Consider the following 11,255-nt stretch of genomic DNA (forward strand, 5'->3'; position numbering starts at 1 on the left):
AACTATAAAGAAGTGAAGGGTCTTCTATGCTCTTTTAATTTAAATTATTCACTGAGAAGATGAAAATGGCTGCATATAACAATCAATTTATTTGCCTTGTTGTAAGCATTTGAAACAAGTGTTTAATAGTTTATTTACTTAACAAATATTTACTGACGGCCCACCATGTAGAGACACTGGTCTAGATGCTGGAGTGACAGTAGTGAATAAAACAAAGTCCCTTCAGTCATGGTAGTTTATAGTCAAAGAGAGGGGGCAGGGAATAAGAGAATAAATAGATGATATAACTCCAGGTTGCGTTTGGTGCTATGAAACAAAGCAGGATAAGGACTAGGAAATGAAAAGGGCATGGACGCTATTTTAAGTGGTGAAGTAAAGAAAAATCTCTCTGAAGATGTGAAATTAAAATTGAGACCTGAAGAATGAAATTCTTTGGTAAATTTTAAAATATCTATTGTATTTTATTTCAATAACTCTATATATTTGAAAGCGGTAGGTAATCTGTATTTAAACTATTGCTTGAAGGACTAATAGATATGAGGATTCCTTATGATGATTACATATCCCACTCCTTTCCTTAGAGCCCCAAAGCTGGGAAACACTCTCTAGATCGACCCCATATGCCCAGTCCTATCCCTTCACTCCGTCTTGTGCACTTCTTTCCCAGTAAGCTTAAGTGTACCGTGTTTATTGCTTTGTTCAAGATTATTATTCCCCTCACCTGATACCCCGGCCTTTCCCTGCACTCTCTGCTGTCCACATCGTCCCTTGCCATCAAGGCCTAACTTCTGTAACAAAAGATGGTGGGAAGGGGTGGTCTGACTATGTGGTAAGCACTGTGTTAAATGCTTTGTATTCATCCTGTTACATACAAGCGTTGATATTATTATCATCATTACTTTGTACAGAAGGACATGGGGACTTAGGGAGTTTAAGAATCTTGCCTGAGTTTGTCAAGCTGGGCATTGGCAGGGACAGAATTCCTATACAGAGCTGCTGATTCCAATGTCCGTGCTTTAAACTGCTACTCTAGTGTACTTTCCCAGACCATCCTGGGACAATTTTTCCATTTTCATATGGCCTGGCCTCCTTAGAATGCTTATAGAAAGTATACTTCCCAACTTGGTCCTGCCTTGCTTTGTCCACTGGTATTTCATATATTTAATTTATATTTCCCAGTTTGAAAGCAAGGGACACATTTTGTGCTTCTTGACCAGACTCAATAACAATGTTTACTGTTCTGAACACATGTAAATTCAGAAAATACTTGATGATTAATCACTAAGCACATCAAATTATATTATCTTTTTCCCTGTTTGGGATATTTTTTTTTCTCGGTAAGGTTAACAAAGGCCTCATCTAGCTTTCCTGCCTCACCCCCGACAGCGCCTTCATCGTTCTTTTCTTAATTAAGAGAGGCCTAACTACTTGTGGTTCTGCAAATAGGCTTTATGCTCACTTCCACCTCCAGTCCTTTGTGTCTGCCTTTCCCTTTGTGTGGTGTGCTTTCGTGCAAGAAGTATTTTTTGACAGCCTGAAAATCTTTAATGTTTAAATTCAGCTAACATAATCTTCTCAGAAGTACCTGATCAACCAGAAGTTTTAGGTGGACCCCGTGTACTTCTATAACACCTATATTACGCTATTATAAAACATATCCCTTTATTTTGAATTATGTATTTGTTTATTTGTCTTCACATGAGCTCAGAGAAAATGTGGATTGTTTCTTATTATCTTTGTGAGAACCTACTACGGTACATTGTATCTGGCACAGTGTGATTCTTAGTAAATGTTTGTAGAATGAATGAATATATCAAGCAACAAACATGTCTTTATCCCAGGTACCTAAAGTGTAATAGTTCTAAGTGCTGGAAAAGCATCTAAAACCAGAGCAAAGAAATAATAAATGGATGGTTTTTGTGAAGTGCAATACTACGCAAGCCAACTCTTCATTTGTTTTTATGAAAGGTTCTATGTCTTAAAAAACAATACTACTTTTATTTGGCTCATTTCTCCATTTATTAGAATAACCACAATTTGGAGAGGCACAAAGCACTTAAGTTTTACATGACTACAAAGTTATCACAAATCCAAACTTTTTAGCCACAGATATTTCACTTACTCCATTTAAAGAAAACTTTCAAAACATCTGAGTTAGCAGGATACACAGAGACCCTGAATGTACGGAAACTGAATATTTTTAAATGCCTGAACTTCCTGCTCTAATAATGTCTTCTTTAAATGGAATCCAGCATAAAAGGGATTGAAATACGTAAAATCATGATGCAAATGCTTTGGAGATACTGAAATTCATCTGTACAACATGGAAAAAGATGTTGTGCGCACAGAAGTTCTACAAGGACTCACTGAGCCACCTGGGCTTCATGGCTTGTGCTGTCTGTTCTGGTGCTCTCTGACTAATTTTCTTTAAAAGTTTATTTTCTTGGGAACGAAGTGATTGAATGGGAATAAAGTGATTGGATCTGTTTGTCCCATGTAGGCAGGGCTTCTCGTGTTTCAAACTGAACTGTTCCATCAATCTGATCAATAACTCCATTCATACATCCTTGTGTTATCATTTGCAATGCTGTCTTTTCTGCCTTAGCTGCAGGGATCCCTAAAAGAGCTCCAAGTTCTTCAAAGGTAATATTATTGTATAATTTATTTGCAGACAACAAATTATGTTCAGTAACAGCTCTGTCCAAGATGCTAGAATCATCAGCTGTAGTAGCTTTTTGGTGAGGCATCAGCATGGCAGCAAATTCTTGAAGTTGTTTTTCTCTGTCATCAGAGAAAACATCCTATCCAGGATCCCATAAGCTGCAAGTTGCTGGCACCTTTCATCCTTAAAAGGAGTTGCTAGCATTCGAGAATGCTGCTGTCCTGCTGATGCTAAGATAGTGCATAGCAAAGCATGATTTCCAATTGATAGAGGGTTGGAAATACTTCCATTTGCAACAGCATGGATGGATCATGCTAAGCAAAATAAAGTCAGATGGAAAAAGTCAAGCACCATGTGGTTTCATAGGGATATATCCCTATATCCCTTATAGGGATATAAAACTAAAAACAACAAACGAACAAGACTAAACAAGCAAAAACTCATACACACAGACAACAGTTTAGTAGTTATCAGAGGGTAAGGAGAGCGAGGGTAGGTAGAAGAGAGTAAAGGGGGTCAAATATTTGGTGACAGAAGGAGATTTGACTTTGGGTGGTGAATATACATGCAATATATAGATGATGTATTATAGAATTGTATACTTGAAACCTATAAAGTTTTATTAACCAGTGTCACTCCAGTAAATTTAATTTTTAAAAAATCTCTCCTAAAAAAGTTTTATGCTTCATGTATAAGTAAATCACCTAGTTACGAGACAGTTGGAAATTTGGACTTGGGGAAAGATGATAGAGAAGGTGAATTTAAAGGTAACAATGAATTCTGAAGAACAGTAACGCCCTAGTATAAATGAATGAACAGAGGAAGAGAAACATATATGTATGTGAGTTAGATGATTAATTGTGGAGATGGTAAGTTTATGGGACCTTGAATTGTTTGAAGCGGTCAAGTTCACTCAGAAGATGTGAAACATATGAAATGGACTTTAGAGATCTAAACCTGGCAGTTGTTACTACTGTCTTGCCTTTGAGTTTGCTGTCTATTTATACTTTCCATTAGATCTTGTAGTTTTCAGAGCAGAATCCATTACTCAACATATACATCCTTATCATGGATCTTAATACTGTCCTTTGCAAGAACGGGTTTTTTAAATGGAACTTAATCTTCTTCCCAGAAACATTTTTAACCCCTCCTAGAAGTGATGCCACCGTCATAAAAACTGTTTGCCCTTTGCACTGTTAGCTGTCTCCATTCATTTGATGCCTGGTACAAATTGATAACAATATGCACAAGTCATGTCAGTTTATATTCTTTGTTTATCAGAAATAAGTATTGCCTCCTAATGGGACTATATTTCGCCCATGCAGGAGAGTTGTCAAGTAACTATGAAAATTAAAAAAAAAATAAAAAATATTGTATTAGTTTCTGGTGTACAAAACAACATAATGACTAGACATTTACACCCCTCATAAAGTGATTGTGATTAACAACCACCCCAAGTCTACTACCCCTCTGACATCATATATAGCTGTTATAATATTATTAACTATATTCCCTATGCTGTACTTTACACCCCGTGACAACACACATATAGTTGACGTTCAATATTATTCTACTTCAGCTTCAGATGTATTGCACAGTGGTCAGGCATCTATTATACACAATCTATGATGTGATCCCCCTGATAAGTCCAATAGAATTGATCACTATTGAAGTAACTTGCAAGTTAACTATGCAAATTTGACATTTATGGAAAAATGTGTGAGGCGTGACATACTTGGGTTGTAGTGCCCTCTGCTGGGAGAAGTGATAGAATATAGGTGTTTTGTTTGCAAAAGAAAAAAAAAATTTAAAAAACCCAGATTACAGAGGTAAAAATTAAAATCTTAATAGCGAATATAGTGAATAATATTTCAACAACTATGTATAGTACCAGATGGGTACTAGACTAATCAGGGGGAATCAATGAATAAGTAATATAAATGTCTAACCACTATGCCGTACACCTAAAACTAAAATAAAATAATGTTGAATGTCAAGTGTAATTGAAAAAAATAATTTTTAAAAATACAAAAAAAGTAAAACCTTATTCTCCTTTAAGGAAACATATAGAAAAATGATTTAAAATAATACATTTATTTAAATGCTAAGCTATTTTGGAAATTTAAAATGTAATTCAGTTTATAAAAATTGGATTAACACAAATTCATTAACATATTTGTGGAGAGCAAGGATTATGTGTTATGATAAATCTATCACATATAATGCACCCCATTTAAGCTTAAAGAAACACAATTACAGCTTTTTAGTTTCAGGGGGGCTACGTAACCATATGATTTTCCAAAACTGTTTGATGCAAATTTTTCAATCTTGTCAAATTTTATATCAAGGTGCATGTCCCAATTTAAGGAGACATATTCACCATATTCATGAATTTCTCATCTCAATATCTGACTTATTATTTGCATAAAATTTATCATTAAAATCGGCATTTTTCAAAACAAAGCTTAATTTTTTTCCCTTTGGTTATAAAGTAACCATTCTCATTATGGAAAATATAAGTAATAGAATGTGGAAAACAATAATCATTCATAATATCGCCATAATAAACTGTTGAAATAAATTTCCTTTTAGTCTTCCTTCTATGCATATTTTACACAGTAGGGACAAACTACATAGAAGTTTTGTATAACTTTGTTTACTCTTAGCATTATGACATAAATTTGTGTAATTCTAAAGCCCTCTCTACATACCTGTTTCCTTTTCCCTCTTCTATCTCCTTACTTAAAGGAAAAAGTTAGCTCTCCAATATTAGTCTTAGCTTTTGCTCTCTACACCATAAAGAATTTCCGCTTATTATGTGAATCCTCCAGTTCTACTTCTACTCCATTTTGATCTGAAACTGTAGTGTGAATATGGCTACTAGTCATCATTATGGTTGATTAACAGAGTCCTTTACTGTTTACTCCATAAAAATTACCTCTTCTTTGCAACAGTAGAAATTAGTGCCAGGGGTCTGTTTTAAGGATCTAGGTTAGGACAAAGAAATTTATGTCTCTCCAAATATCCAACTGCTTTCTCATTTGTCAGCCCCCTTAAAGTTAGAAGGGGTCATTTGAGGAGTTCTAGCTACTGGTCTAGGAGCATTAATAGATGCATTTTCAGTTCTGTTAATAAATCTGTTAGTAACTCTCTGTTCCTCTGCCATGGAGATCGTGGAGGCCACATGTTCAAATGTATATCCACAAGACAAAAGCAGCCTGAATTGCTGACCCAGCTGCCTTGCAGAGATGTCCTAGTGGCAATAGTCTATAAGTGAGTAATAAATGTTGATGTGTTAAGCTATGGAGATTTAGGTTGTGTTACCACAACATAATCTAGCCTATCCTGACTAATTCGTGATGCTATATTCAGTCATGATGTTTGACAATATGTCTTTTAGATGCCCTTCCCAAGCAACTCCACCCCTTAACCAGGAAGTCTTTTCCTGGCTTCCTCTTGTTCATCTTAGAGGACTTATTTCAGTTTGGATTGGCCCCCATCCCCTTTCTGGGTTAGTTTCCTGTTTCACAGGCTTCTGTCATATATTACTGCATGCATAAGTGATTCTTGGTTATTTATGGATTGATGAGATTATTTTGTGGATGTTGGTAACATACACTTCCCTTTAGAACAATTAGCATAGATAAGTGGTTTTAAAAGTTTGGTCTGCATACCCCTGAGGGTCTCTGAGACTCTTTCAAGAGGTCTTTGAAATCACATCAATGGTGCATAAGCAATGGTGGATAAAGCTGCTGGCACCTTAGCAAATCAAGGTAGTGACATCAAACTCTACCCGAAGTCATTGTATCATTGTATTCTTCACTGCCACAGTCATAGGGGAAAAAAATAATTTAATTTAGCAATTCCCTGCATGAAATATTATACACTGTATAAAATCTTCATGCTGAGTTCACGTCTTTGTAATATTCTGAATGACAAAATGAGAAGTACAAATAAGCACTTCTGCTACATACATTTTAATTCTACTGAATTAAAATGGCTGTCTTGAATGAAAGCCATTGAACAACTGTATGATTTGTATGCTAAACTCGACACTTTTGGCATAGAACATTTTATTTGGAAGAATAACTGACAAACTATGGTTATTTAGAATCAGTATTTAGCAGGCATTATTGAGGTAAGTGATGTTGGATCTGCTAGCAGTTTCTGAGTGTGGGCTGGGATCGTGTCTCATGAAGCTGAAGAATGGAAACATGGACCAGGGAGAGGCAAAAAGTTTTAAAAAGAGGATAGTTTATTAGAGGCAGGAGAAGAGGTTGCAGCTCCCGAGCGGAAGGGGGTCCCGAATGGAGGGTGCCCCATGACTAAGGCAAAAACTCTTACTTTTATACCTTCACTTGCCTGCTTGGGGAAGGGGAGCTGTTTGAAGAAGGGAACTGGTGCCTTCTAATGAAGTTTGTCTGCCAGGTTTGTTCTGCTTGCCCAGCCTAATGGAATTAGCAAAGTAACCCGCTCTTTATCTATCAGATCAGCTCCGTTTGTCAGGCCAAAATGAATTCTATGATTAACCTCAAGGCCTTGTTATATTATGTCCTGGAACGAAGCAGTGATTTTAAAACCTGAAGTTTTAGGACATGACTGTCTTTGTTTATTCCACCAAGGAACTCCCTGTCTACCTAGGGACATGCTAACTCTCCTGTATCATTATCTTGAAAATGAACAAAGGATCCTGTCACAAGGAAAACAAATAACAACATTCATTGGTAATAAATTTCGAGATTTAGCATGAAAATTAGAATTTTGGTAAATTTATATGTGCATCTGTGATGACAGCCACCTCATACCTAAAGACTCAATGATGGGATAAGTTCTGATATCAATGAATGTGATATTTTTGGTGTTGTATAATAAAAGGTGTCAACATTTAGAACATCATCTTAACTCAAAATGACCAATAAAAACTGTTACAAAATAATGCATGGATAAAATATCTATTCTAGCTAATAGATTGAATAAAGAAGCAGATAAGAGAATTCAGGTGTCTTCTATTAAGCCAGATATTAAAGACATTTGCAAAACTGTAAAACAATGCCATTTTTCTCACTTTTTTGTCTTGGAAAATATAGCTATTTTTTAAATAAAAATTCTGTTATTTATGTTAACAAGTGATAAGCATATTGTTATTTTAAGTGAGTTAAATATTTTAAGTGAGTTAAATATTTTTTAGTTTTAATTTTTAGTATGATAAATATCAATAGATATAGCTTACATAAACAAAAGCTCTTTGGAGTTCTCAATAATTGTGAAGAATGTGAAGGGATCCTAAAGATCTCAAAGTTTGAGAACCACGGCTATAAAAACTCTAGGATAGAGACTATGGACTTGGAAAGCTAGCATAGTTGACCAGCTACACCGACAGAGAAAGAGTTTATACCAGCTATGAGCACCCTCAAGTCCACAGGTCTCAGGCAACTTATTTATAATAAGTCCTTCCACCTCATTTCAGGATAAAGCTGCCCCAAAGAAAGTGATGAAAACTCTCACTATTCCATGTTCCCAGGTACAGGAGCGAGTCCTTCACAATAGGCTGACTAAACTCCTTTAAACCCTCACTCCCTGTGCTGGGGCACCACTGCCCTTTGCTCCTACACTGATACCCACCCCAGTGTAACTGAAAGGAATTTTTTTTTTCTTTAAATTAAAGTTTATTGAGATGACAATTGTTAGTAAAGTAACATAGATTTCAGGTGTACAATTCTGTAATACATTATCTATATCTCACATTGTGTGTTCACCACCCAGAGTCAGTTCCCTTTCCATCACCATATATTAGACCCCATTTACCCTCTTCTAGAGCCCCGCTCCCCCCTCTCCCTCCCCTCTTGTAACCCCTAAACTATTGTATATGTCTGTGAGTTTTTGTTCTTTCAGTTGTTTGTCTTGTTCTTTTCTTGTTTTAGGTTTGTATACCACATATCAGTGAAATCATATTTTTCTCTACTTTTTCTGTCTGAGTTATTTCACTTAGCATTATAATCTCAAGATCCATCCATGTTGCTGCAAGTGATCCTGTTTCATCTTTTTTTTACTGCCAAATAGTATTCTACTGTGTACATATACCACAACTTCTTTATCCATTCATATATTGAAGGACATTTTGGTTGTTTCCATGTCTTTACCACCATAAAAAGAGCTGCAATGAACATTGGAGCACACTTGTCTTTATGGATAAATGTTTTCAGATTTTTTTAGAAAGGAAATTTGTTGAAGGAAAATACTAAAAGGCTACTTAGTGCTGTAAAAAGTAAACTATTGTTTTGAAACTATGAGGCTACTGCCTGAGCAGGCTCATTTATAACAGAAATTACATAGCTCCATCAAATAGTTACAATTCGTGTAGGAGAGTTGGAAAAGAAAAGCAAGTAAAAATTAAAAAAAAAAAAGCATGAAAAAGCACAGTAGAATGTGGACAAAAATGGAAGGACCCATCTTCAGCTTTCACAAACACTCTTCAGGGGATGCTAAGGGCCCTAGTCCCTTTCTTTCTCAGAGGAGAAGCCTTTCCTAAGAGGAACACATGCTACGAAATCAAGTTTTGCTTTTTGTTGCTTTTTATTTTTGCTTTTGACAGAACCCGACACTTTTTGAGAAAATGAGTAAGCCAAAAAATCCACGTACTATTGGAAGCAAGGCCTCAAAGGATATCATAGGATCACAAAAGAACAAACCAACAAATCCAGCTAACATATTAGCAGATCTAAAGAGGCATGTGGAAAGTCCTGTGGCTGAGAATGAGTGATTAAAGAAAAAAAAAGAGCAGCTAAAAACTGAAAAGACAGGACTTCAAAAAGTTCCAGTAGAAAAGTAACTCTATGTAGATACTGGTTTTGCAGAAAAATCAGTTGCAAAACCTGCCACCACCAACTGAGAACATTGTCAAAGGCCTAATGCATCTATAAGACCAAAGGAGGAGCAAGAAGCAAATGGCGAAGACAGCTACAAAAGAGAAAATGAAGGCAGCGATAATCCAGATTTACTTCACAGCAACATACGAGATGCACCTTTCCCAGGACTTAGAAAAAGTGTATTATGATTATTAGCTAACCAAGTTTCCAGACTTGACAGACACTGAGAGCTCCGAGGTTTGACTTCTTCTTATACAAACTCAATAAATACCAAGAATAATCCTTTTCTTAATTTCATTATTTTAAGGTATAGAACTTTAATATGTTTAATACATAATATACAATGCCATAAATGTTCAAAACACCTATATTTGAAACCTTGTTATTATGCATTGACTGTGTCCATGTTGCTATGCACATTTAATTAATTTACATGAAGTATTTAAGGTAAACATGTTTCTAATCAAAAGTCGTTGTGCCAAATTTTGCACTACTCATAACATAATGTTAATATCAAGACTATCAGGAAGTAAATTTAAATTTTTCACATTATGAATAAAGGAACCAGATTAATTCTTCTTTATCTAAAATTACCAGTCTAAAAAATTAAGCAGAGTACACTTTAAGTTGTACCTTTTTGTTTATGGCATACTCTATCATTTAAAAATATCCACAGAATTATCCATCTGTTTTGATTAGTTTATGAGTGGACATGATTCAATTGGCAGTACTTGATTTAAAAAAATAGTCAATAAAATTTTATATATAAAACAGCTGCCTTGGCATGGCTGTTTCTCATTGCTACGTTTGTCATTAACAAACTTATATTCGATAAAATACAATATAAATAATACTTAGAAGTTTAAATAGTTTACCAGTTAGCGTCCATAAAGCTCTTTTTATTTTGTATTCAAATAGGAGGTACACAAACGTTTATTTGTTATAAATTGATTTTTTATATAAAAAGATGAAGTTTATTATTCCACTAAATAAACTCCAGCCCTTATAGGCAGATGGTAGCCAAGAAGATTTTAAGTCCAAGATGGAATTCCAGCAAAGGTATATGTTGAACAGTTCAACTATTATGGAAGCTGCATCTAAAGGTTCAGAAACATATTTTAATAATTACAGGATTGATAAAATTCTTAGTGGTCATAGTATCACTCTTTCCCAGTCCTAATCTTAACCTACACTTCTAAAACCAAATTCTTGAATCCTTTCACCACCTCTGGGATTGGAAGTAGGTCGATGTATTGCCTTTGTTATTCTTCTGCTTTCTTGGCAGGTCCTAGGAGTAGTTGTCAGAGACATTACACCAATATAAAAATGCACATGTCATCATGACCAGAATTGGGTCAGAATTAGGCACTCTCTAAAGATGAATTATTCGTTTTTTATTCACGTGTGTTAAGTAAGTCCTTGATATAACTTTTTTTTACTCCAGTGAGGCTGCATTTTAAAAACATTAATTTATCCTTTTAGCTGACATTTCTATCCATGATAAATGAAAGCAAAAGAAAACTGGGTTCCTTTGAAACTTCAGAGTGTTCTCCATTTGCTTCATCACATGGCCCTCAGCTCCCAATCAAAATAAGATCATCCAGGTAACTAAGTTTCTATTCTATCCTTTCAGAACCCTTGATTTATCCCTCTTTCCTAATTAATGCTCGATTAACATGTAACTTAGTTCTTTACTGAAGTAAGGAAGTTTGAGTATAATATTTTAT

General features: G+C 35.2%; 1 protein-coding gene across 1 annotated transcript in view; it reads right to left on the bottom strand.

Moving 5' to 3' along the window:
* TMPRSS11F (transmembrane serine protease 11F) overlaps positions 1-762 on the bottom strand; it is a 110,217-nt gene extending 109,455 nt beyond the window's left edge. The window contains exon 1 of the mRNA XM_088794743.1: positions 722-762. Coding sequence (XP_088650869.1) covers positions 722-762 — 41 coding nt within the window. The remainder of the gene's footprint in view (positions 1-721) is intronic.
* Between the last annotated feature and the right edge of the window lie 10,493 nt (positions 763-11,255).

The sequence above is a fragment of the Rhinolophus sinicus genome, chromosome 1 (genome assembly GCF_057876585.1).
Source record: "Rhinolophus sinicus isolate RSI-liver-muscle chromosome 1, RSI-T2T, whole genome shotgun sequence".
Classification (NCBI taxonomy): domain Eukaryota; kingdom Metazoa; phylum Chordata; class Mammalia; order Chiroptera; family Rhinolophidae; genus Rhinolophus; species Rhinolophus sinicus.